The sequence below is a fragment of the Podarcis vaucheri genome, assembly GCF_965113315.1.
Source record: "Podarcis vaucheri genome assembly, chromosome: 6".
Lineage (NCBI taxonomy): Eukaryota > Metazoa > Chordata > Lepidosauria > Squamata > Lacertidae > Podarcis > Podarcis vaucheri.
The window spans coordinates 81,712,449-81,737,780 of record NC_138764.1 but is presented as its reverse complement, the minus strand read 5'-3'; the positions used below and the strand labels follow the sequence as shown (position 1 = coordinate 81,737,780).

General features: G+C 40.5%; 1 protein-coding gene across 4 annotated transcripts in view; it reads right to left on the bottom strand.

Moving 5' to 3' along the window:
• Window positions 1-319: 319 nt before the first annotated feature.
• The window catches only part of DHX35 (DEAH-box helicase 35), a 38,688-nt gene continuing 13,675 nt past the window's right edge, over window positions 320-25,332 (bottom strand). Inside the window, exons 7-23 of one of the 4 annotated variants that reach the window (XM_082225969.1) lie at window positions 24,638-24,707; window positions 23,970-24,029; window positions 21,732-21,844; window positions 21,295-21,522; window positions 19,918-20,014; window positions 17,906-18,064; window positions 16,841-17,051; window positions 16,189-16,313; window positions 13,928-13,982; window positions 12,548-12,643; window positions 11,366-11,460; window positions 10,453-10,530; window positions 9,012-9,141; window positions 6,931-7,012; window positions 6,318-6,389; window positions 5,372-5,510; window positions 320-2,749 (exon numbers count right to left, since the gene is read on the bottom strand). In XM_082225969.1, the coding sequence (XP_082082095.1) occupies window positions 2,705-2,749; window positions 5,372-5,510; window positions 6,318-6,389; window positions 6,931-7,012; window positions 9,012-9,141; window positions 10,453-10,530; window positions 11,366-11,460; window positions 12,548-12,643; window positions 13,928-13,982; window positions 16,189-16,313; window positions 16,841-17,051; window positions 17,906-18,064; window positions 19,918-20,014; window positions 21,295-21,522; window positions 21,732-21,844; window positions 23,970-24,029; window positions 24,638-24,707 (1,855 nt within the window). In that variant the 3' untranslated portion in view covers window positions 320-2,704. The remainder of the gene's footprint in view (window positions 2,750-5,371; window positions 5,511-6,317; window positions 6,390-6,930; window positions 7,013-9,011; window positions 9,142-10,452; window positions 10,531-11,365; window positions 11,461-12,547; window positions 12,644-13,927; window positions 13,983-16,188; window positions 16,314-16,840; window positions 17,052-17,905; window positions 18,065-19,917; window positions 20,015-21,294; window positions 21,523-21,731; window positions 21,845-23,969; window positions 24,030-24,637; window positions 24,708-25,332) is intronic. The other 3 variants (XM_082225970.1, XM_082225971.1, XM_082225972.1) reach the window with 3 other exon arrangements.

Below are 25,332 nucleotides of genomic sequence, written 5' to 3'. Positions count from 1 at the left end.
GTGTTTTGTGTGTGTGTGGTTTATTATTTGTTTTTAAAGTAATTACAGCTGTATGTAGGGGGGCAACACAATGGCAAAGTTAAAGTAGTTTAATAAGTCTAATAAATAAATGTATTTACTTCACAGCTTTTCTTGAGAGATGATTTTGATTAAGTTGCAGAGTATACATGACGATGCCAGTGGATATATTTACAACAAATTCATTCTCCAAAACAGCTTCCCACCGGTCCATAATAAAACAAAGTATTAATAAGTGATGCAGATAATTAACTTAAGAGGTTCCACAACTTAGTAAGCATTAATAGGCACAACAATCCAATATTTCTTAATTCCACAGCTTTATTTATTTTTTCTCTATAAAGTATGATACCAGAGGACAAAGCAACATGGAAATTTACACACTTTGTATCCGGGTCTTTGTAAGCTCCTTGAAAGGGAAAACAGCTTTTAGATACAAGTTCAGATGCCCATAACAGAGCGTCAACAATATTCTGGACACCACACAGTACATAAAAATAAAAAGACAACCCCGGCTCTACAGAGTTCACATACAGAGAGAGAGAAAGAGAGGGACAAACCCAGTTGCATCAGAATTCCAGGGGTGGGAATGAAATTTTGTTAAGCTAATATATACAGCACAAAGACACTGAGTGGACCACATTCTGACAGAACAAGCTTCTTTGCAGGTTTGTGGGGAGCAGAATAGGAGGGAAGATCTGAAAAAAGTGGCTCTTAATGCACATCCAGGGCAAGGAAGACCCTTATTCTGTGTAAAAAAAATAAAACGCTGTCATTTACATATGTTTTAAAAAGAGGCGAAGGAACAAGGTATTCAAAAAACAACAATAACAATCCAATGTTCTAAAACCAAACCCACACACTGAAACCACATCACTGTAAATTAAATGTTTTGTGAAAATAAATATTTACTCATCTGAAACTATATTGCTGATGCAACAAAAGGTTTTTGTGTGGAAAGGCAGCAACTGCAGTTTAACCAGTGCATGCTACAAAGACCACGCTTCACCCTTGAGGAAGGTAGTCATAACAGCTGCTAAGTTCACCATGTATCCTATACGCTTTTTCCCCCAGGGTTCATGGAAGCACAATGGCATTCACTGACCTAAAGGCAGCACCATCAGATAGATTTCACTAGCTCACTCAGCAACAGGAACTTTTCCTGAAAACGGGTCAGTTCTACAAATTGCAAGCTGGGAGCTTAAAACTTATTGCACTCATTCTAATCAGATATTACCTCTATTCAGGATGGAAGCAAGGAAAATTTGCACGCAAGGAAAGGGATTAAGAAGCATAAGGAGATGAGAAGACCCAACTTCTCCTCATAGATCATCTTTCAATCTTATACTGTAGTGACATCAGAAGCAGAATAAGGAATGGTGTGGGTTTTTTGTCTGGAAATAACAGGAAGTATCTTCAGGACACTCAGCGGAGGTCTAAGTGGCCCTGCCTCTGTCTCACTTCCTGGTGAAAGGCACCTCTTCAACTTCCTCCTCTGCAGTCTGGAGAACAAAAGAGGACTTCCTCTCAAGATAGTCCTCCTGTGTCTATCTAATGATGGCACTCCTCACTTGTGTGCAGTCAACACTTTTTTCCTGCAGGTTCCCCCACCCACCACCCCATTTACCTTGTTATATGTTACTTAGATGGCTTCCAGGCTGCAAAGAGGTTTATACTTTTGTAAAAGATATAACTGCCAACTGTCTCATTGGTGGTGGCAATCATGACTCTCACTCCAAAGCAAGATTTGCAAGACCACGGATCCAGCACGGCAGTTTTTCAACGTCCACAGGATCAAAAAAAGTTAGTAATACAACCAGATTATTTCTGCAAGAGGCGGCCCCTCAAGTTATTTCTCATTCTGAAACAAAAAGGCAAGCAACTTGCATCCAACCTTGCTTGCGAACGTAATGTACATCCTGCCCAATTAAACTCCTCTCTAAAAGTGCTTAAACTTTGAGGTGGGTGGGAAACTTTGGTGGACGCTAACATATCATGTTTATGGAAACAGGTTCGGCTTGAAAGCAAGTCATGAAAAAAAATGTGAAGCAGAAAAGAAGGGAAAGTCAATAAAGTATTAGAAACCTATTGCTTGACAGCAAAAAAAGGAAAATCACAGCAGTTAGGCACAATCACAGTTTCAAGGTTTTCGTTGCAACCCATTAAGGTATTTCAAGGCTTTGCTTGTGGTCCCAAATCTGCCTACAATTTGCAGGCAGGTCTAGGATGACCAACAGCTTTCACAGTGGTCTAAAGGATCCTGAGCGCCACCTCCTCATTCTGAGGGTGTCGTTCCCCCCCCACCCTCCCCTTCCTCCCCAAGGGGTTCAAGTGTTGCTATCCACATATTGCAAAATTCCCTACAATTTTGTTATGTCTTCTTTTGTACTGTTAGTTTCAAACTACCTAGTTTAAAAGGAGCAAAATTGCCCTGGGGAACAGGAGCGGTCATCACATTTAAGACTGTAGGATAAAAAAATATCCACAATGCAAGATCTACTTAAGTGTTACAATGTATTGGTCATGCAAAAATCCCTACAGGATCCTGGCAGGCAGGCATTTCAACAGTTATAGTTGATGTGGGGTCAGGTTGCTAATCAACTAATTGTTGGATGGACAGTAGCACAGTTTCAAATTGGCGGCAGGTTCTGCGTCTCGCGCTGAAAAGTTCAACAGCCGCGGCGAGTCAGTGATCGTCCACTTTAGTTCTTTTGGCTTTCAGGGAAAGGTGCTGCAACGAAATGAAAGCATCGTTTTTGTTTTTCGTAAAATTCATAAATGCTCCAAGCGACATACTTTTCTATTCCAAATTACGTCAGTCTCCATGTTAGCAACAAATTCCGTCCTGCATTAGGAACTCTACGCCAACTAAAATGTCATTTTGCAATAGCCTAGAAAACGCATCAAGCCCGCCAGCATTGCCAGTATAGGAATCAGTGCTATTTAAAAAGCCATAGGCGACTTTGCTGCCTGGTGCTTAAACAAAAACACCCCTGCTCACCTGCAACATTGCTGAGTTTTGTAATAGCTTGTCTTAAGGAAAACATCTGCTATATTGTTACCTACCATAACAGTATTAATGCTGTCAGGGTAATGCCTTTATTTATTGCAAAGACAATAGGTTATCACACCAACAGCAACTCTAGCATTACAGAGGCACCCAACCAGTCTTTCCAAGAAAAAGGTTTCTGCCTTCCAGTGCATGCTTGTGGTGTGGGAGCAAGCTATTTACGGGAGTTCTCTTATTCAAGGCATAGGCAAACTCAGCCCTCCAGATGTTTTGGGACTACAACTCCCATCATCCCTAGTTAACAGGACCAATGGTCAAAGATGATGGGAATTGTAGTCCCAAAACATCTGGAGGGCCGAGTTTGCCTATGCCTGTCTTATTTCTTCTCTTCTCTCTTTGTCTCCAGAAGCATACTATTACCCAACCTCCAGCATTTAGCACTAGCAGGTACGCCTTAGGGTTACTTTGAATTTTACATGGAGAAATGTGACTTCTGCCATCTTATGGCTGCTCCAACACTATTCCATAAGGTATAAAATGCTGGATCAGGCCTGTTACACAGATCTGAGTGCATTTACACAACATGGCAGCAGTAACTGCCTTGATATTGTGCCCAAATCACTTCTGCAAAAAAAACCCTTATACTACTAGAGTAGCATGGGATACAACAACATTGTGGCACCAATCACACTGCTACAGGTAACAGGTAAAGACAGCTTTAAAGTCACTTTGAGCATTCTTAGAAGTGGTAAAAAGTAGGTATGTGAGTTACTCACATTTCTACTTTTCAAGCTTCAAAATAGGAAGTTGCATCCCAATATGGCAGGAACTCAGGATTCCTTAGGGAACACCTCCACGCAACAATTTCTACCTAAGCTCTCGTATCTGGAGATGCCACTAAGTCTCACAATTTAAAGACTTTGCATCAAATGGTTCACAGAGCCAGGTATCCTTAGTTCCTGCATTGTAGAACAGCCTTCTAGTTTCTGCAGTTGACTGCATTATGTTCAAAGACAGGAGTTTTTCTTTAAAAAAAAAGAAGTTGTCCTGCTGATATGACTATTATTTTCCATTCTGGACAAAAACAGTCAAAAATAGCCCCCACCTCCCAAAACACTGGGTTGCATCCATCAAGTGATATTTAGAGTAGACACAGTGAAAACAACGGACTTAAGTTAACCATTTCCATTAACTTAAATGAATCTACTCTGTATATAACTAACATTGAACAAATTCTCAATTTAACAAATTTCCGTATATTTGTGTAATTCTGACCAATCACACATAACTGATATTATTTTTTAATTGTGCCAGCCTTTTCACTGAGAAGTCTCTGCCAGAATTTCTAGTCATACAAGGAGGTACAACATGCCTATGGAGTCATATAATATGAAGCTATGATAATTATGAGCAATTACTATAGCAATTGCCAGTTACTTTTGATTAAGTAATGGAATAATGATTTGCATAACTGCTGTGTAGTTAAAGGCACCACTTTATATGTGACACAGGGAGGCACAATATTGGAATATTTTAGTGCTATCAACTCACTTAATTACAGATACCGGATTCCTAGAAGATTTAATATAATTGCGGTGTTGGCTCATTTCCTTCTCAAACCATACCTGAAACACTTTTGCTAAGTGGCCAAAACCACTTCCATAACTTTTTTATGTTCTGCAGCACAATTGATTTGAATGCATTACAGGACACAAAGCAGACAATATCAATAATTTCAGGATGGGTTCACACACTGCCCAAGCATACAGATTTTGTGTACCGGGTTGCATATGGTTACCGTAGTGCCATATAACATTGAAAATGCAAGGAGTAGATATTCATGTGAAACTGATTTTTCTAGATCCATTATCACTTAGCTTTCAGACGACTGTTCTGAACAGAAACTGCTCTGGTGGATTATTTGTACCAAGAACTCAATTGAGGGAGCACAATCCTTTTCATACTGCTAGACCTCTCAAAGCCTTTGATACAATTGATCATCAAACTCTTCCAGACCAGTTGGAGGCACTATATTGCGATAGTTGTGGTGCACAAACTGGTCGGAGCTTTGGGCAACAAGCTACACTACAACTTGGACTACTTACCCCATGAGGCACTGCTAGAAGAAATATTGTGCTTTTTAAGTTAATTTATCTGCATAATATTGTGATATAAAATAGTCTTTATCTGGAACAGAGTTTTATTAATTATTGGCAACTGTCAAACAAATAAATACAAGCAAAAGCTGGGGTTGTGGGGAGAGGGGATATACTTATGCAAACCCATTTTGCAAGCACAGGTAAAAGCATAGAATAACAAGAGCTGCCAATACGGCAATGGTACCGTTTGGAGGCTATGCCGAGTCCGTACCGTTCCTTGCTGGTAAAAGTGAGGGGCCAGTTCCAATAGCCAAGCAGATTCAATTGCTGTAACGTCTCGCATGTAATACTTGGAGGTCTGCATGACTTCATTGTAGACAACCCTAAAAATATAGCAAGAAAAGGCACATGCACTAAGAGAACATTTGGATACATTCCCACTTAATATTGCATTGGAAAGGTTTCAACATCTAGACACCAAGCCTTAATTCAAAAGTCACTGGGTGGTATTCAACTAAGTTTCACCGAGAACAGACCTGACTTAGCCATTTCCATTAATTTCAGTGGGTTTACTATGTATAAAATATGAATACCACCCACTATCTTTATGCATGTTCCCACCTGAATTCCCTATATAAAAGATCCCTCTCTATGTTGCCTACCTTCTCCTTATGACTTGATGTGGATTGGGTTACTAGCGAGACTGGAATGTCATTGCCAATGGTTGGAAAACCATCTAATGCAAGTGTACTTTTTTATACCGCAATCAAAACACAAAAGCAGCACTACCGGTTATTGCTCATTGCATCATCCTTCAAAATTGGAGGATATGCATAAGATATGCTGAATTTCACATGCATGCCTTCGTAAAGGCATTACAAACCTCCCCACTCTCATGGAAGCAAATGTTTACATCCTCTCAGATCACAAGCTTCTTGATCCTGCAGTTTGGGAGGGAGAAACCAGCTACTTGGCTTCCCAGTCATACAACTTCTACAACTTGTTGCTGGTAGTGCTCCATCTACCTTTATCACTTTTTCTCGATGTAAGTGTAGTGTGGAATGAAGAGTACAGCGCCCATTCTGAAGCCACAATCTACCAGATGGGCTGTGTTCTGTGAAAGAAGCAACTCTCAACGATGTAGAGTGTCAAGCTCAACCAGTATGCTAATGAAAACCTTTTCAACGTACCAACGAGGAGGTTTCTCTGCATACAGCACTGAGGTGGGGTGTATATAAAGTTCATGGTCATCGCGAATAGTCCTTGAAAGAAGAAAAATTATTTTAGACTTACAATATTTATTCATTACACAGCAATGGGACTGTGCCTAAAAATACACCTTTTTTTCCTCAATTATAAACCTGATCATAGATAAGCAAAACTATCAAAGGATGCTGAAAACTTGTTTATTTATTGGTGCCTTTGAAATACCTTTCTTTACCTCTTATTCGTCTGAAATATTGCTCAGTCCACTTAGTGGACTGCTTCACGTTTTTTCCAGCCTCTTCTAAGCTGTTGAAGCTCAACTAAGCCAGGAGACAGAATGCCAATTTGTTTCAACCTGACGTATTACCAGTTGATGGTACTGACAAGAAAGCATCATTATTTTTTTATGGCTACTGGCTTTCCAATGAGCCCTTTGTTAAGGATTTAAAGACAATTCTGATCTATATGGCCCCACTATGTTCCCTTTCATCTTCCCCTTACTCTCAGAGGCCTGAACTACAGTAATTATCACTAGTAAAGCCAGGACAGTGTTTTTGTTCATTTTGGGATGTTTGTCACAACAAACCTCACATTTACCTGTATGCTCCGGTAGAGTGAAATCTGGCTGCGTTAGCAAAGAATCCAGAAACTATACACCTTAGAACAGGGTCTGGATCTCCTAAAAGGAGGAAATGGACCAGTCATTCCACAAAGTTCATCAGATAAGACCAGCTTTCTCCAACATTGTGTGCTTCAAATATTTTGAACTACAACTCACATCAACTTCAGCCAGTGTGGCCAATGGTAAAGAGCAAATTAACTGCCTAGTCAAATGATCGCAAACGAGCAGGGGGGAAAGTGGAACTCTGAAGGAATTTTTAAAATTTCACTTAGTTTAGTGCTCATTATTTGGGATGTTAAGCATAACATAGCTGTTTTATCTCCTTTCAAGCTCAATAGATGTTTGAATTGTTATCACAACCAGATAAAATAGGTGGAGCTGATCATTTATCTGTGGAAATCACTTTCTGAGATGTGACAGATCTCGCGCATCTTCTGGAAGGACCAAACTAAATTTTACATGGCAAACACATGTAACATGTTGTCTGGGTTTTTTAAAAAAAGTTTAAACAAAAACCAGCTATAGGAGGCTGACATTCTGCAAATAGAATGGGAGGGGATGCTTAACCTTTCTCTACTGCTGGTTTTCTGTTCAACACCACTCCCTCCCCCCAGCTGCTCTTCCACTTGCAAAGGGAAATAATATAGGCACATACCCTTTTCTACCTAGGTGAAAAAGGAGCTGAGGGAGTGAAGGAGGGGGGGAGAGCCAGATGAAAAGTGGCTAAGCTCCCATCCCTTCTTATGAGCGTGCGTACACACACACACACACACAATTCATCTGCTGAAATCGACATCTGCTTTCCATTAAAACAACAAAAATCACTACATGCATCTGCCCTAAGCTTTTCCTTACTGTGGCAACTGTTTAACAAAAAGAGGAGGAGGGAAGCATTCCTCCAGACCTGTTTCGGGGTTTTTTGTTTTTACATACATAGGGCGGTATGCAAGTTTTACTCAGAGCACACTAAGTCATGTTAATTAATTTCAATGAGTTTCCTCTGAGTAAAACTCAGTTGAATATCACCTACAAGTTCAGTAGTTTTAACATACACTGAACTTCAAGTACTATGGTGGGTTACATTTTATTGTATTGTACTACAGAACTTAATTGAAGGGTGAAGAATAAATCTTAATAACAATTTCCCTGTGATTACATTTATCATGTATGCCCTTTATGTTTACAATCACACACACCTGGAACCAAGGTATGTAAGCGTTTAACTTATGCCGAGCATGCTTCTGATTATTGTGTTCTCTTTAATAAGCACCTTCCTGCTTAAGGTACTTAAGCAATTTTTCTGGTTAGGTGTGTTCACTTCTGTTTCCACAATACACTATGCTGTTGCCTGGCTCCCCCCGCCCCCAATGCAAAATATAATCTAGTCAAACATAAATAGACTTTGCAGGAAAGAGGGAAGTCTCAGATGCCAAAAGGGCTGTCTGCAAAGCTAATAAAGTCTATTCCAGTTTCCAGAACCCATGAGTTTAAATAAATATTCTAGCTTGTTATACTAAGACTGAAATGAATGTAAAAGTGAGGAAGAGGTCCTCTACACTTAGTACATTAGAAAGCTTTTACAGTAGTAAAAACACAATATACATCACTGAAGCAGTGTAAAGCAAACAGATAATAGAAGATCATGCTAAAAAAAGCAAGAGTGGAATCCAATGGTGACTGTCCACTGATGGAAGGCTTTCATTCAGCAAAACGGGAGGCGGTAATTTTTGGTGGCACCCCCACCTATTACTGCAGTCCCTTATGCCACACTAAATCTGCTCTGGAAGGTCCATCAACTGTCTGGAACAGATTTAGAGTGGGCATGGGCTAAAGGAAGATTGGGAGACCACCACAAATTGCCACATTCTGTTAATGGATTCTCTTCCATCAGCAGACAGCCACCACTGGATTAATGCACAATGGAAAGAAACCAATGCTACAAATGTTGTGAAGCTCCCATGCAGCTCACAGTTGGCAATTCTGATTTTTTTTTGTACTAAACAGAGTATAGGCAATAAATAAGAAATTGCTAATATCTCTTCTCTCTTGGTCATACCTTCACTGGACTTTTTTGGTACTTTGAACTTGACAAGAAGTTTTTTCAGCTGCTCTCTCACAGTTGTGGCTCGGACAAGGCCTTTATAATTCAGAAAGTGATCTTGACACCACTGGGAACTCTTGTTGTGCTGCAAAGAAAAAGGAACAGCTGAACCGCCTTAAAAAGCTTGCTTTATAAAGGTTTTAGCTCTGACTTTATCTCTAGGTTTCTTTTCCTAATATTATGGGAATGGGGATGCATGTACCAGCCAAAATTCAGTTTGCAACAGGTCAGTCTAAAATCCTACAACTCTCCTGGCAAGAACAGGTCATGCTGAAGGCTGGAATCTGGAAAGGAGACTCTGGTACTTAGCTACTCCTGCAGTTCAAACACATCAGTTGATCCCAGGAAAATCTCATGTTAGGAATGTTAAGAAGAGCCTGGCTGAATCAGATAAAAGACACATCTAGGCCAGTAGGTTATTCTCACTGTGACCAACAAGATGCCTATAGGAAGGCCAGAAATAGGACATGAGCTGAACAGAACTCTTCCACTTATGATCTGCAACAACTGGTATTCAGGAGCAAACTGCCTTCAATATCAGAGGCAGCACCATCATAATGGCTAGTAGCCATTGATAGCCTTGTCCTCTGTGAATTTGTCTTAACAGCATTTAAAGTCGTCCAATTTAGTGCCCATTACCACATCTGGTGGTAGCAAATCCCAGAGTTTAAATATGTTCTGTGTGGGCATAGAAGATTCAGGACAGACAAAAGTTAACTAATATTCAGTTTCATTGGATGACCCCGTGTTCCAATGTTGTGAGGAATTATGTGTGCCACTATCAAATTTCTTTGCATTCTGAATCTAAATTTTAGTTGACAAAGCCATTATAGATGAGGGAATTCTGCAGTCAAAGCATTTTCATAATTTTTTTACACTCCAAGTGTAAGCAAACATGATGGTAAACAAATATTCTACAAGGTCATGGGTTGGCAGAGGACATGGTCTGTGTGAAACTTGAGAGCCTCAGCATTTGTTTTAAATATCACAACATACACACAAGTTCCTAGTCTTCACTGCAAAATAAACTTCAGAATGTATTGTCATAATATGCAGGGCATGCTGTGGATCTCTGAATTCAAAGAATGGATGAATGGAGCTTTTGGTAATGTACTCTAATGCTTTAAATATATCTAATATCAGTGGGGCTGTGATTTTACACCCCAGGACAAACCTAGCTCGATTTAGATGAATATATTCTCCGATCAAACTAAGTGGAGCTTTAGGGCTCTGTACAACTCCCTGCCTACATCAAAGCAAGAACTAACTTTGCTTAGCTCACAACACACATCTGAGCCTGTTAATTACTATGTTGGACGTCCCCAAACTTCTAACATTCACAACAACTGGATTCAAGGCCGGCAAAAATCTCGTACCTCCTTTTGAGCTTACTTACTTTTATAAAGGCTTCATACGCATTAAGCATAGTGAGATGGTCGCCTTCCTCCACAGCAAATTTTCTGTGTTCTCTGATCTGAAAAGGAGGACCATTTTGGGAAAGTGGCAACATCAAAACCCCACAGACATCCTTTAGACAAAAACCACATTCAGCAATATCAATAGGACTCCATTTGTGAACAAATTTGAGAACAGAAGCCTCAACCTTTACAATTTCCAGTGCATCTACCGTCACTGCTTATTCCTTTCCGCATTTAGTACTTAAAATTTCTTCTATGAATAACATTATTTTGTTAAAAGCATTTTTAAGGGAAATAGCACACATACCCAGTATTTAAAACTACTATGTATTTCTAATAAATCTTTGGAGAAAAGTTAAACATACTGTAAGATTCTCATGCTCACCACTTGCCACTAGAAGGTACGCACAAATAAATGTAATGCAATGTTTTCAACTTAGACATAATTTGTATGTCTGTCCAACATTTTTTTCAGTGGAATAATCTCTTTAGCTATTCAATCATTCATTTTCCAACCTCTCATAAAAAGTTGAAATGAGTATTTCATTCCTTTCCCCACACCCTGAAAGCAAGCAGCTCACTCAAAAAAATATTATATTGCAGCTTTCCACTTCTTGCAAAATATGCCCAAGGTGGTTAACAGCAACGAAGATTAAATATCAATCACAATTAAAATGCAAAGCAAGAAGCATCATATGAAAACAACAAAACAGAACAGAACAGAAAGAGCCAGAAATAATGAGAGCCAAGGCAACAGAACTGCTGGAACAACATTTTTTCAGTTTGCATTGCAACACCAGTTAAGCAGCGAGGGCAAACAGATTTCCTGGGCAGTGAGTTCCAGTGGCTGAGCACCAATGTAAGACAGCTGAGTTCAGAAAGGGCACTTACAGCTTGTGTTTTTTGGTTTGGAGGAATCATAAAGATATTCTGGATCTGCATCATGGCTGCAATGCTCAGGATCTCCTGGGAGCAGCCAAAATTCCCTGCAAAATGAGTTTAGGGGAGAAGGAACTTTACTTTTACACTGACAACACAAAGCACATTGAGAAAAAATTGTCTTCCTCACACATGCTGGATAAAAAATAGCTATAACAGCTCTCACAGAACTATATGACAGGAAACACTATGGGTTATATAAAGTGGTGGATCCATCTAAGAGAAGTGCTTCTGCAGGGGAGGGCACCCAGTTTTCACCAATCCCTCTAACTTAGTACAATCCCTCTTCCCAACAACAACAAAAAGGCTTCTCTAAAGCCTAGGTGACCCCCTGGAACTGTATGGGATATAGCATAGAGGGCCGCAATGGGTTCGAGAGACTGGTGGAAACGGGGTGCCTCACTTTGTGCGAGTGGGAAAACTTTTGCTGGCCAGATGCTATCCTTGGATACAATCCTAATATTTTGCTTCTGCTATGTAGTGGAGAACAGAAACTCTAAATGTCATTTCAAAACGCTTGTTGAAGCAGCTATTTTCTAGGTTAGAACATGCGGTAAACAGCCCTGGCAGTATATAAATTTAATTAAATAATAATAATAACAATAACAATAACATAGTGATAGCAGGCCAAATACCAGAACAGCAGCTGTTGATGGACTACATTTATTTAACACACATGTTCAGTTCTCAATCAAGTTGAGGCAGGGAGCGCAAGACGTCTGCTCATCACTAGCAACCACACAGAAGATAATCCAACTAAAATCCCATATTGCTTGAGATTCTGGCAGCAATCTAATACCATCTACTGTGGCGTTGCCTGTTGTTGCTCCAGAGCCATGCAGTGGATTAAAGGCTTCCAGCTCAATGTAAAACCTAGGTATGCAAACTACTTTCTTCACTATTCTCTGTTGCATCCAGCATTCAAAGACTCATTTGTTCACATTATGGTATCCAGCTCGAACAACAAATAATAAGTTTACAGCAACAAAAACAAACACAATAGAGGTGGATTTATTTATGGCACTTGTATGCCACGTACCACAACATAGAAGTCACTGGGAGACTTACAGCAAATTAATTAAGCTGGACTAACGATACACAAGCTGATTTACAGTTGCATGACACTGGCATTACCTGATTCTAGGAGCATCTTTGCAAACATGGGGTTCAAAGGAAACTCAGCTATCCTGATTCCAAGAGGTTCCGTGAGGCGGCAATATTTATCAAGCCCTGCAGGAAAAACAGCAGCAATATAAAATGCAAATACATACTGATGACTCAACACAGGGTTATAAAGTATTTCAAAACAAATTAATTATAGGCATGACTCTCTCCACAGAGAGGTATTGCAATACTGCATGTACTATTCTGCGGAACTAAAATTCTAGCTAAAATTTATTCCTGCGCCTAAAAAGCAGAAACTGTGAACTACTGGGAGAATCAGAGACGAGCCATTCTGCAGCATGCAAGATGGGTTTCTTGGGCACTCCATCGGATTATAGACAAGCTGCTGTTTATCAGCTCCACCAGTAAGCCAAAAGCAGCAGCCTGAATACCACTGCAGTACTGACTTCATCCATGAGGCAAAGCAGAAGCATTTTTATTTTACTACATTTAAGCTCACCCTTCTTCTACCCTGGAGCTAAAGGTGGTAAACACGGTATTCCCATGATGGCTCCCATTCAGCTACTGACCAGACCCGTATCTTCCCAGCTGCCGCAAGGTAGCTGCCTCACATGGTCTCTGATCTTGTAGCGGCAGATATATAACACACCCTTACTTCTTTTACTGTAGGATTTAATTATGCATGCTTTGCAAATAGATTTGATAGCAAACTCAGATTATAGGTATTATCACAGAGGACAAAGAGGGCTCCTGGAGCATCTAGCCAAAGCTGCTATTAGCAGACTGGGGCCTAGCTGTCACTCCCAACTTGGCTATATAAGTTAGAGCCTTCTTTTATATAAAAACTACATAGTCAATATCCATACAGGCTGAGAATAGGAAAGAGAGAGGGTTCTAATGAAAACCCCACACCTTGAAGGACTGCTTTACTTATTATAATTCTCAATTACTCCAACGGACTATATAATGAGAAAGGCTTGTTCACATGTCTGTACTTGCAAACCACCCATGAAAATCCATCAGCGGCTTACCTTGCACATGTGTCTCCATACGAACCAAACAGAATTATTATTATGGGAACACAATGTGAAAGCAACTGCAGAAAATCTGAGCATGGAAACCCGACTCAGACAATGATTGTAGAGATAAATGACTATCTTGAAACCACAATACCTTGTTTAAAGAAAACAAAATTATCTCCCAGCATCTCAAAAGCCTGACATGCTCTTCATGAGATGCTAATAAAAGTCTACTATTACAGTTCAGTTTTGCTTTTAACATTTTGGAGTTAAGTCTAAAGGTGCAGGGCCTTAATGAACTTAACAGCATTGTTGGCAATGGTGCACAATTCAGCTGAAAATATGACGGCAATCAGCAGAGGAACCTTACCTCCTAATGCATAGAGGAGCTCCAAAGCTTGCACCATTGACTGAGCAGGTGGAGGCTGGGGAAAAAACACATACATACCATTTGTTCTGCCTACTGTAGGGACATTTATTACATTACAATGAACTCAAGGGACACAGATAAGGGCTCCCATGTGATCGCTCACCCAGGTCCCGCTTACGCCTGCAGGTATTTCACGGTCGAAAACTTTTCTAGATATTTCCTGAAAAACGCCGTGAGCCATGCAGGTGAACACTGCTTCATAGCCTTGTACAGGCTGTGAACATGAAGACTTCAAAATCCTCTGGTTTTGCTAGCTACTTGAGAAAATTTCTCTAGCAGTCATGCTGGATAACATCTCAGCAAACTAGAGCCTTGCACTCAAATGGTTAGCTCAGGTGTCTTCAACTTGGTGCCTGCAGGTGCCAGCACCTTTCATGGCACCCATAAACAATCTCAGTAAAAATCCACAATAGACTGTTTGGCGTTCCTGCTTAGTTCTTATCCACAGTGCCTGAGCCTCTTAAACATGTCTACATTTTATTCAATGCAAGAAACAAACAGCTTCTCTCTGATGTGGGTTCCTTTCCCCACTATTGATGGGGCAGCTGATAGGAGGAAGAATGGCTGCACCATTTTGTGGTCCTTTTTCTTTCTTTTTTGCTCTTTTAGATGTGGCAGCCGTTTTGCGTTATGCCATGCCCACATTTTGTGACCGTTGCCCACTACATTAAAAAAAAAAGCTGGTGACACCTGATTAACATGAACAGAGTTTCAGAACTGCCTTGTGGAGGCACATAAAGCACTGAAGTCCAAATATTAAGTACAAAACCAGAAACTTTAAATATTCCAGAACTGCAAGGGTAAGGTGGCACTGGAAAATGGAAGTTATATATAGGATCTAATAAATCCAAAGATTTAGAAAGCTACAACTAAAACATCAAAATCCTGCTAGTGGGGGAAATTATTTGAACAGTACAAGTATGCTTACATTTAATATATATGTTTAATTAAATTGCTCATGACAGCTGGAGTGTGTTGAAGGGATGACGGGGGAATACTGCAAAACCTAGAACCATGTGCTCCAATATTTTGGCCAGAGACTGGTATTGAAGGCTGGGATGAAAAGAATCAGGAAGCAAAGAGACACTGGACTTGTATGAGACGGAATCAGAGCAAAATTGAATTTTAGTGAATTATCTGCCAAAGTTGCCTGCAAGGGCACAATGCACAACTCAACTGTGCTAGACTGATGCAACATCTTTCCATGCTACGTCACCAAAAACTCTCTCTATTGGAACTATTTTCTGGCACTGTTGGAAGTGCAATTTCAATGGCTCCTGGTCAGAACAAGTCCAGGGTGCTGTGCTGCTCCAAGACAGAGTGCTCTGGGCATGTGGAACCTGAACAGAGCTGCTGTGACCAAAAGCTATTCAGTCCCAGGTTACTCTATATTCTGCATGCTGCAGCATATTGGTAGCCATGAAGACCCCTAGATGTCCCCACTCAGCAAATAACGTTCAATCACAAGCTAAACATGGGAAGAGATTGCGAAATCTAGTTAACAGATCTATATATTTATCATTATATGCCACTTTCTCGGCTATTCAACATCTCAAAGTAGTTTACAATTAAAACCACAACCACCAAGCAGTCTATTGCCAATAACACCAACAGTGTCTTCACCAGAGGGGCTGCAGGGCAGAGCAAAGTAGGGTAAGTTCCACTGGGTAAATTAACAAAACAGCAGCATTGGATTGGAAAGCCATCTGAAAATGGATGCTTTATTTTTTTTTCCCTGTGGAGGTTCCCGAGGTTCTTGCTTTCTTTACTAAAACACAGGGCTCTTCAGAAGCAGTTGGGCAAACACTCGACCTTGGTGTTAGGTCCACCCTATCCTACTTCCTGGGTGTCAGAGCAATATTTACTAGGCTATGAACCATTGACCTCTGATGGTCTGCTACCTACTAGTAATGTTCAGAGAACATTCAAGACTTACAAGCTCTTTTTAACCTCTCTCCTTATAGCCTGCAGGCATTTAGAACTTTTATTTCAAAAGAGCCATGAGACATGCAGAAACAAAAGGGAACATAAAAGCGAAGGAACACTTCTTAATCTGGCATTTAACAGGAAGATATGCATATGGTCCACAAAAACACAACAGGACAACAGACCTTGCAGTCCTTGTAAAATGGCTTACACCATGTAGACAAAGTTGACAAACCATGGAGAATGGAAAAATTAAACAAGAATCCCATTCTTACGGAGAGGAAAGGAAATCTAAGCACATTGTCAATTCCTAAAGCCTTGAGCTGCAAGATGACTGGTGCCAGGTTACTGCGCTGCATCTCGGGAATGGTGGACTGTGGCAACTTCTCAAAGTCTTCCTCTGTGAAGAGGGAACACGTTTTAAAATGCAAATCTTTTAAGTCAAAAAACCTCTACAACATTCCAGAACTTAAGAAAAAACAAAAACACACAAGACATTCCTAATGTTAACAATTATGCTTAGTAAGGAATTGAGATAAACACAACAACTTAACTAAACAAGACGATGTTGGCAAAAGGTGTTTGAAGAAGGTAATTTTGCAGTATCTGGTGCCTGAGAATTTTTATTTAAATGCAAAAGTGAGTATTGAACATGTCAAGCATGTAGAATCAGAGGTGGAAGGGTTTGAATCAGGTGAAACGGGCCTGCAAAGTGAATGTTTCTGAGAAATGTAAACAGAGGGAAACTGATGGAAAGGGATTTTCCCATCCCTTCTCACCTGGGCAATCCCTGGTGCCCCCCCACCCCAAACACAGCAAGCTGGTGGGTCAGGGGACCCCACTGAAGAGGAGAGGAAAGATTTTAAAGTACAGTGCCACCCAAGCCACAAACAAAAGAGCAAAGTTTTAGTGTTACACACACTTCACCTGTGTAAAGTCTGTAGCATTTTCCTGAGCGGTTCCGGCCTGCACGACCTGCTCTCTGATTGGCAGAGGCCTTTGATACTGGGACAACCACAAGGCATTCAATAGCTGTTTTTGGATTATATGCACGGAGTTTCACAAAGCCACAGTCAATCACAAATGAAATTCCATTGATTGTGATGGACGTTTCTGCAATATTAGTGGCCACTATCACCTGAAAGAATAAAGAAAGCCAGTTTGTTTGGGATTTATTATGCTTGCTGATTCCTGACTAGCTAGGTTTAAGAAAATAAAAGCAGACAAAAGTTTGATATAAAGGGGGAATCACAATAATGGGACTCTAATTCAAAAAGTTTTCTAGGAGTGGTTAGCCTAACAGCAATAATGCTTGTCTGAAAAGCTGCATTAAATAAAAGAACTAAGCACACACACACAAAACTCTGATGGTGCTGCAAAAAAGAGAGCCATTGATTTGTATAAGGGCAGATATGTACCCTGCAGCTGAGAAGAAAAACACAAAGTCTTCAAAGAATTAAATAAGATAAAATAAAGCAACATATTTACTACAAACAACCTGGGTGGGCATTGTTGCAGGGCAGGGGTTGTAGTCTTGCATTCAGCATTTTGAGGGAAGTAAACAACCTACTATGAACTGCAGTGGCAAAGCATAGAGATGATTAACCTCTAAGCCATCCCTTCTCAACCTTGGATCACCGTATGCTATTGGACTACAACCCCCATCATCCATAACTAGCAGGGGCAGCAGTCAGAGATGATGAGAGTGGTAGTCCAACAAGATCAGGGAGCCCAAGGTTGAGAAAGGCTGCTCTAAGCAATATAAAAATGAGTAAAAATTATTGTTTAACAAGAAGGGTACATGGAGTTGATCCCAAGAGGGAGACTTACAGAAAACCCTACAGCATCTGTTACCAAATGCAACGTGGGGAAACGCATTGTTACCATGCGGTTACCAAACGCAATGTGGTGAAACATTAATCGATGGTGGGCAATGCCACCAATTTGCAAGCACAGTGCCCTATTAATTTATGACAACGGAAGCAACTTTACCTTTCTAACGTTGGGAGATACCCTCTCAAACACTTTCATCTGCTCAGTAGCAGGTAATCCTGCATACATTGGAAGAACTCGCAGGTGTCTTTTCATCCCTGTGCGAGCGAGGACACGGGCCTGTTCTATCAGCATAGAAACAACTGTTTCCACTTCCTCCTAGAAAAGCATCAATATAAGCGACAGAACAAAATGCATTTAAGCTCCAATATCATATCATGGAGACTGAAACAGATTTAGAGAACTTAAAAAACAAAATACTGTAGTGTCTTGCTAGAATTTCTTCTCACGTGTTATTTAAATGTTGCCAGATGACCGGCAATCTTTATCCAATACTCCATGGATAGGCAAACTAAGGCCCAGGGGCCGGATCCGGCCCAATCACTTTCTAAATCCGGTCCGTGGACGGTCTGGGAATCAGCGTGGTTTTACATGAGTAGAATGTGTCCTTTTATTTAAAATGCTTCTCTAGGTTATTTGTGGGGCATAGGAATTCATTCATTATTTTTTTCAAAATCTAGACCGACCCCCCACAAGGTCTGAGGGACAGTGGACCGGCCCTCTGCTGGAAAAGTCTGCTGACCCCTGCAATTACTGTGTCTTATCATTCCATTACAGCAGACACACAACAATGAGAATCCGACTTTGCAGTTCATGCTTAAAGACTGCATAACATCCAACTTCTGAATCATAAGCTATCAAGAGGTCTGCTTTGTATACAACAATGACAAGAGGATGCACAAGAGATTTCTGCTTTTTCTCTCTCTCTAGACTGAACTAAGATTTTCTTGTGATGAGAACTGCAAGCTTCAGCAGCTAGCTGGACCACACAGTGGGATAGTTCCAGGAAACCCCGGTTCCACATTACAAGCTGTAGTAGGGAAAGAGAACTTCTGAGCTGCAAATACTTTCGTTTAAGTGCTGTAAGAAAAAGCTCAGCCTTTCAATTGACCCAAATAGCTATGCTATCTCCATTTCTGGAACTCCAAAAAGGTATTTGCACATAATTATTCCATACAGGTAATACAGTTGTTTTGATTAATTTAGAGGTACTGTAATAAATTTTCTTTCTCCCTGGGTAGTAGAACAGTTCATACTAGCAGTACAAGTGACAGTCTTCAGAATCCACGTGTTTTAATGGCATCTCCATTTGAGATTAGAGCTTCCAAACATCTGAAACATACAGGCCAAATTCCCTCTATATTGTTGTACAATAGGAGTAGCTTACGGAGTAATAATAATAATTTATTATTTATACCCCCCCCCCAAATCTGGCTGAGTTTCCCCAGCCACTCTGGGCAGCTCCCAATCAAGTGTTAAAAACAATACACCATTAAATAGTAAAAACTTCCCTAAACAAGGCTGCCTTCAGATGTCGTTTAAAAAAGGATAGCTGCTTATTTCCTTGACATTTGATGGGAGGGCGTTCCACAGGGCGGGTGCCACTACCGAGAAGGCCCTCTGTCTGGTTCCCTGTAACTTAACTTCTCGCAATGAGGGAACTGCCAGAAGGCCCTTGGCGCTGGATCTCAATGTCCAGGTAGAACGATGGGGGTGGAGACGTTCCTTCAGGTATACAGGACCAAGGCCATTTAGGGCTTTAAAGGTCAGCACCAACACTTTGAATTGTGTTCGGAAACGTACTAGGAGCCAATGCAGATCTCTCAGGGCCGGTGTTATATGGTCCCGGCGGAGTAAGTGGGAAGCTCAAGCTGTACTGAAATATGGCTGATGAAGCAAAACCATAGTAAGCAGGTGGAAGTAGGCGACTTAGAAGCTTCCCAAATCAGATTAGAACCACAGTGGTATTTCACAGTTTAATATAACCCCAAACAGGTGTATGCAGCAACCCTAAATTCTAGAATTATTGAAACTATCATTTTACATCCTTGCTCCCTCTCGCACACATTCTGCATAAAAATAAGTTTTCAGAATTATTGCACAGCACAAAGTGAACATATCTTATACCAAAGTAACAATTTCAACAGGACAAACATTTCTTTTGTGTCTACCTGGCCAGTTAAAAATGCCAGTATATCCCCATCACCTTCTGTCTGATGAATTTTCATAACAGTTTCCACAGTTGATTTCACATAATCTGGAACAGGACTGTTGAAAAAAGCATAGACATGAGTTTCAAGTAAGGAAGGCAAAACTTGCTCTTATCACCAGGATAAAAAAGGGTATAGTTAGATTTTCATAAGTAATACAGACAGCTCACATACTTGAAGTATGCTTGATACATGACCTAAAAATTAATCCTGGCGCTAGCTGGACCTTTCTGAATTCTTCACAAGTCACTTAAAATAACTTCACTAGTTTCTTTGACTTTATCACAAATCCTGAATGTCTGTATCTAGAGAGTCCTCCATCTCTATATCACATACACGCACAAGAATTTATTTCACAATTGCAGAAAAACAGTTCAATCAATATGTTGCTTCGACATCTAAACAAGTTACTTTTTTAAACAGTTCAGCTGTACTAATATTTGCCTACAAAGCACTCAGCATTGTACAAACACATAAAATTGCTTATTACCTGAATAAATTCTATGCATCTATTATAAGGGCTTGCAATATCCAATTTAACACAACAAGCAAATTTTGTAAGAGCCTCTAACATGCAGAGAAGGAGTTCATTGCCCTATATGAAAATTGACATCTAACTATGGACTGGATCACACATGGAAGCTTAATACTCAATGCCTACATCATGTGATCTTACATATGCAAGAGGGTCATCACAGATACAACGCCATCCACAGAATTTCCATACCACATCATACAAAAGCTTTCCAGTGAAATCAGTGCACCCATTCAGCTGGTAGGACCAAGCATATAGGAACCAAGTTATGTACATGCACATATGAGGCAGCCCTATATGCACTAGTAAGTAGCCACGTGTTGTTGTTATTTTAAATCAAATAGCTGTCCTAGTTTTCCTCAGAAAAGAATGGAAATTTGTATATTTAAAAATATTAAAATAAAAATTGGAGATTGGAAACTCAAGCCTCTAATATTTGCATAATACACCATCATCTCATACAGTGTTTAAGGAATGAAAAACAAAGGACTAAATTACTACACCCATATATACACACTGCTTCATGCATCTAATGATATAATAATCCCTGAAGACTGTCTGCTGGTTCAGCTACCCTAGACTAACATGGCTACTCTCCCAGAATGCTTTGCCACTGTTACTTGAGCATTCCTCAAAGATGCCTGACACAAACATAGTAAGGTCGCAAGAACATAAAAGGGACACGATTCACAAAGCACACGATTATCCGCCTATGACACCCACATTTCCTTGCCCAGCGCAAGCACAAAAGCAAGCACTGTGTGTGCAGGGGTAAAAAAACGAGCCCACTTCTGCCACCGGACCTGTCCATCTCCTTCTGTGGAGGAGGAGGAGAGAGGGCATGAAGGTGCTGCCAGGTTTGCCCATATCCCTTCTGTGGAGGGGGAAGGGAAGGACTAAGATTCCAGGGGAGGAAAAGCATGAAGATTCCACCGAGTCCCCGTAGCACTCGTCTGAAGTCTGCTCCAGCTGGCCGGTGCAGAAGGGGACGGGGGAAGGTTCCCGAAGCCCTCCTCCACTGAAGTCTGCGCCTGTTGCTCACAAAATAGGAGAAAGACACATTCAATTGGAAAGCAAGATTTCAGGTTTACATCCTCAACGTGCCGGCACCCATGTAAGACAACTCTTTAAAATAATACCTAAGGTCCGTTTAATGCTTCCCTTTCCCGCCCCGACTTGCGGGTGTCACAAGATGCACGCTCCTCTAGTCACCACTTACGAGTATTAAACAGGAACAGACCTCTGAATGTAGAAGACATCCACGGGAAATGTTCGCCCTTCCACTGTAAGGATCATGCTGGTATCTTTGCTTGGGTCACTGGTCTCATTTTGGTTAAAGAAATCCCTAAATTTCTAGGGCAAAGATAGCAAACAATTTTTTGAAAATCAGTGCGTTATTTAAGAGAGTCCAGTTCCTAACTCAGGAGCCAAAGGTAGGGTGTTGCTACTATTCTCTTTCAAAATATAAGCATAGGGAGGGACCTAACTAACTCGTTCTGTCACTGGCAAGGATTTCTACTTGAGCAATGGACCTTCCCCCATTCATCTCCCTGAGGGTGTTCCTTTCCCTCCTCACATCTGCTCTGGAGGACTGGGGAAACCCCCAGATCAAATTTAAGAGACACATGGCGAGTTCTACTGCGCAAGTGGAAATCCTTGCACTGACAGAGCAGATTAGTTGGATATCACCTGTTATTTTCTGGAAAGCAAGACATTACAGTGAGCAACTTATGTTCCAGGTGACTTCATTTACAGTGGTGCCTCGCAAGACGAAATTAATCCATTCCGCGAGTCTCTTCGTCTAGCGGTTTTTTCGTCTTGCGAAGCAACCCTATTAGCGGCTTAGCGGATTAGTGCTATTAGCGGTTTAGTGGTTATTAAAGGCTTAGCGGCTATTAGTGGCTTAGCGGCTTAGAAAAAGGGGGGGAAGCGAAAAAAATTGCAAGACTCGCAAGACTTTTTCGTTTTGCGAAGCAAGCCCATAGGGAAATTCGTCTTGCGAAGTGCATCAAAAAACGGAAAACCCTTTCGTCTAGCGGGTTTTTCATCTTGCGAGGCATTCGTCTTGTGGGGCACCACTGTACTTATCTACATATGTATGGAAGAGCATACATAGGTCCTGGGATTTAAGAGTAACTTTTCCTCCTAGTGCTGTGTTGTGATTGGGAGGAAAAAACATCCCAGGTAACCTGGCAAAGACACCTATAACCCCTCATGTATCACTGCAAACAGCTGGTGACAGGATGCGCAAAGAGGGAGAAGACTTCTGACACAGATTTTGCTGGTGGTGGTAAATTAAAGTTAGTTCCTGCTAGGCCACTTAGAATGAATTGGGCAGGTCTGACCCAGCTTGCAGGCTCAGATTTGCCACCCCAGCTCAGAACATATGGAGGTCCAGCAATAATTTAATCCATCTCTGTGAACTTCTGATATTTTATGCTGCTACACTTCAATATATAATATATAATACCTGAAATATTTTTCAGGTGCTGAAATATTTTTCAAAGTAGCAACCAGCCTAGGTATCCTTGGTTTTGTAATTTCTTCCTAATTTGCTTAATCTAGTAATTCTCAGATGTTTTGGAGAAAATATGGCTGACATCAGAAGTCTTAATTTGTGTTACCAATGTAAATGGTGCAGCCTTTTGATTTTTAATCAAAAACAGAAAAAAACAGATCAAACTGAAAGAATGCAAAAGTTGCAATTTCTGCAATAACTATTTCATAAATATGAACAAATCTAATCCCTTTTAAAATAAACTGATCACACAATTTCACAAATTAGGTATTATCTGCTCTAGAACCTTCTAAAAAGGATTCATTTCACAGAGTTCAGGGAAATAGCATGTAGTGTAACCCAAAACTAACAACAATTAAGCTTAAACTTTATGCTTATTAGTACCAGCAGATTAAGTGTAGGCAATACCATCCAAATTTTCTTTTACTTGGATTGGAAATACAAATCTTAGTGGCTTCATAAATGTTCAACTCAATGGAAGGCAAGCATTTCAGCTGTGAAAGTTATCTGGGTGAGATTAAAATGAAAGCTGAAAACCCTTTCCCCCTTCCACCACCTCCAAAATTTTCATTGTTAAGAAATTAGTTCCCCTGCCCAAACTGATAGGGGGTAGGGGGAGAGACCCAGTAAGTTAATGGGAGTTAACATAAAAACTTAACAGTGATTTTGTTCAACTGCCAACTATTCTGATGGGGTTTGGTCTGCCTCTGCATGAATGTGTTGATTAGGCTACCATGTCCCATACTCTACTGAAGAGAACCTCCAGATGTTGTTAGCCTCTAACTCTCATCAGTCCCAGTCAGTATAGCCAGTGATAAAAGATGATGGGAGATGCCAACATCGGGGGGGGCACAGGCTCCCCAATGTTCTTCTACAGAATGAAATACAAGATGATAATTGTTTCATTTTCTATCAGAAATAAAACAGGAAAATTATTCAAATCTAATATGTTAGTTCTACCTCTGCATCCAGTGTAGCTGATGCAACAATCAGGCGAAGGTCTCCTCGTTTCTTTTGAACCTGTGAGACACAGCAAGGGTTTTTTAATGCTCAATTATGGTTAATAACCACAGAATCCCAGAACTGTTTGTCTAATTTATGAAAGACATTGGTCTGATATGCATACAAAAACAATAGCAAAATCAAGTATCTCTATTTTTCAGGAAATGACTTATCCTATTCAGAGTCCATGCATTGCAAACCAAGCCAGATATTCCCACATTTGAAAATCATGTAGGTGTATGAGCTTAAGTAATATGCTACCACTAAAATAATCCTCACCACCAGTGTATCATGCTTACAAACCTTAGGAAAATGTTTTATGAAATGATGCTAGCACTGTTTGTCTTAAAGCCCTGTAAACTATTAACAAGTATGGTAGGATTCATGTTGCTGTTTCCATCAGAACTGTTCCTTCTAGAATAGCATCCAAAATTAGCACCATTGCAAGCTTAACAGAGCAGCAAACTCTTCGGCAGTAGGACCAAGGTAATCAGCTCACAAACACAGGGAACTGAATAGACGCTCTGAGCAGGTGATAATTCCAGAAACATTATAACTTTTTGTTCAATTCAGAAATTAAATAACTGTGGGGGAATGGAGGTAGGATGCACAAAGAGAGCTCTAACCTTTTTTAATAAGCCAATGGCAATATCTGTATATAAGGTCCTCTCGTGGGCTTCATCCAACATGATGACACTGAATCAAAGAGAAAAGAGCAGAGTTCCAATTATGAGAGATCAATGAAAGCTGAAATTAAGTCCACCTGAAAAATTCCAATTTACCAAGTGTAACACATTATATAATAGGCACAATTCAAATAATTATGGAAGTAGTATGCAAGCTGATCTTGAAAGTCACACATTTATGACTCAGCTGAATTTAAAACTCCAGCAGAGCTGCAATAACCATAAATTAAACACGACTGGGGGGGGGGGGATGGAATGGGTAATGAAACACTAGGGATAGTTTTTCTTAAGCCAATGACTCCTTACGGTAAAAGTACAAAATGTGAGGCCTGAAGATTGTGCGTGCAAGTTCATTCATACCAGGGACAGGGAACCAGTTTCAGCTTAAGGGCCACATTTCCTTATGAGAAACCTTTGGGAGGCCGCACGTCAGTGTTAGGATATAGTTCCGTTCCTCCTTAAAAGGGAACAGGTATGACTATTTTATGTCGCATGCCTGTTTACTTCCAGCACTTGCTGGGAACTTCCGTTTGTATATAGCTTTTGCATTACTGCTGTTTTGCTGGAGACAAAGGGAAGCAGACATGCTTTCCTTTGTTCCTGAACTATGCTGAATAAAATGCTGTACATTATGT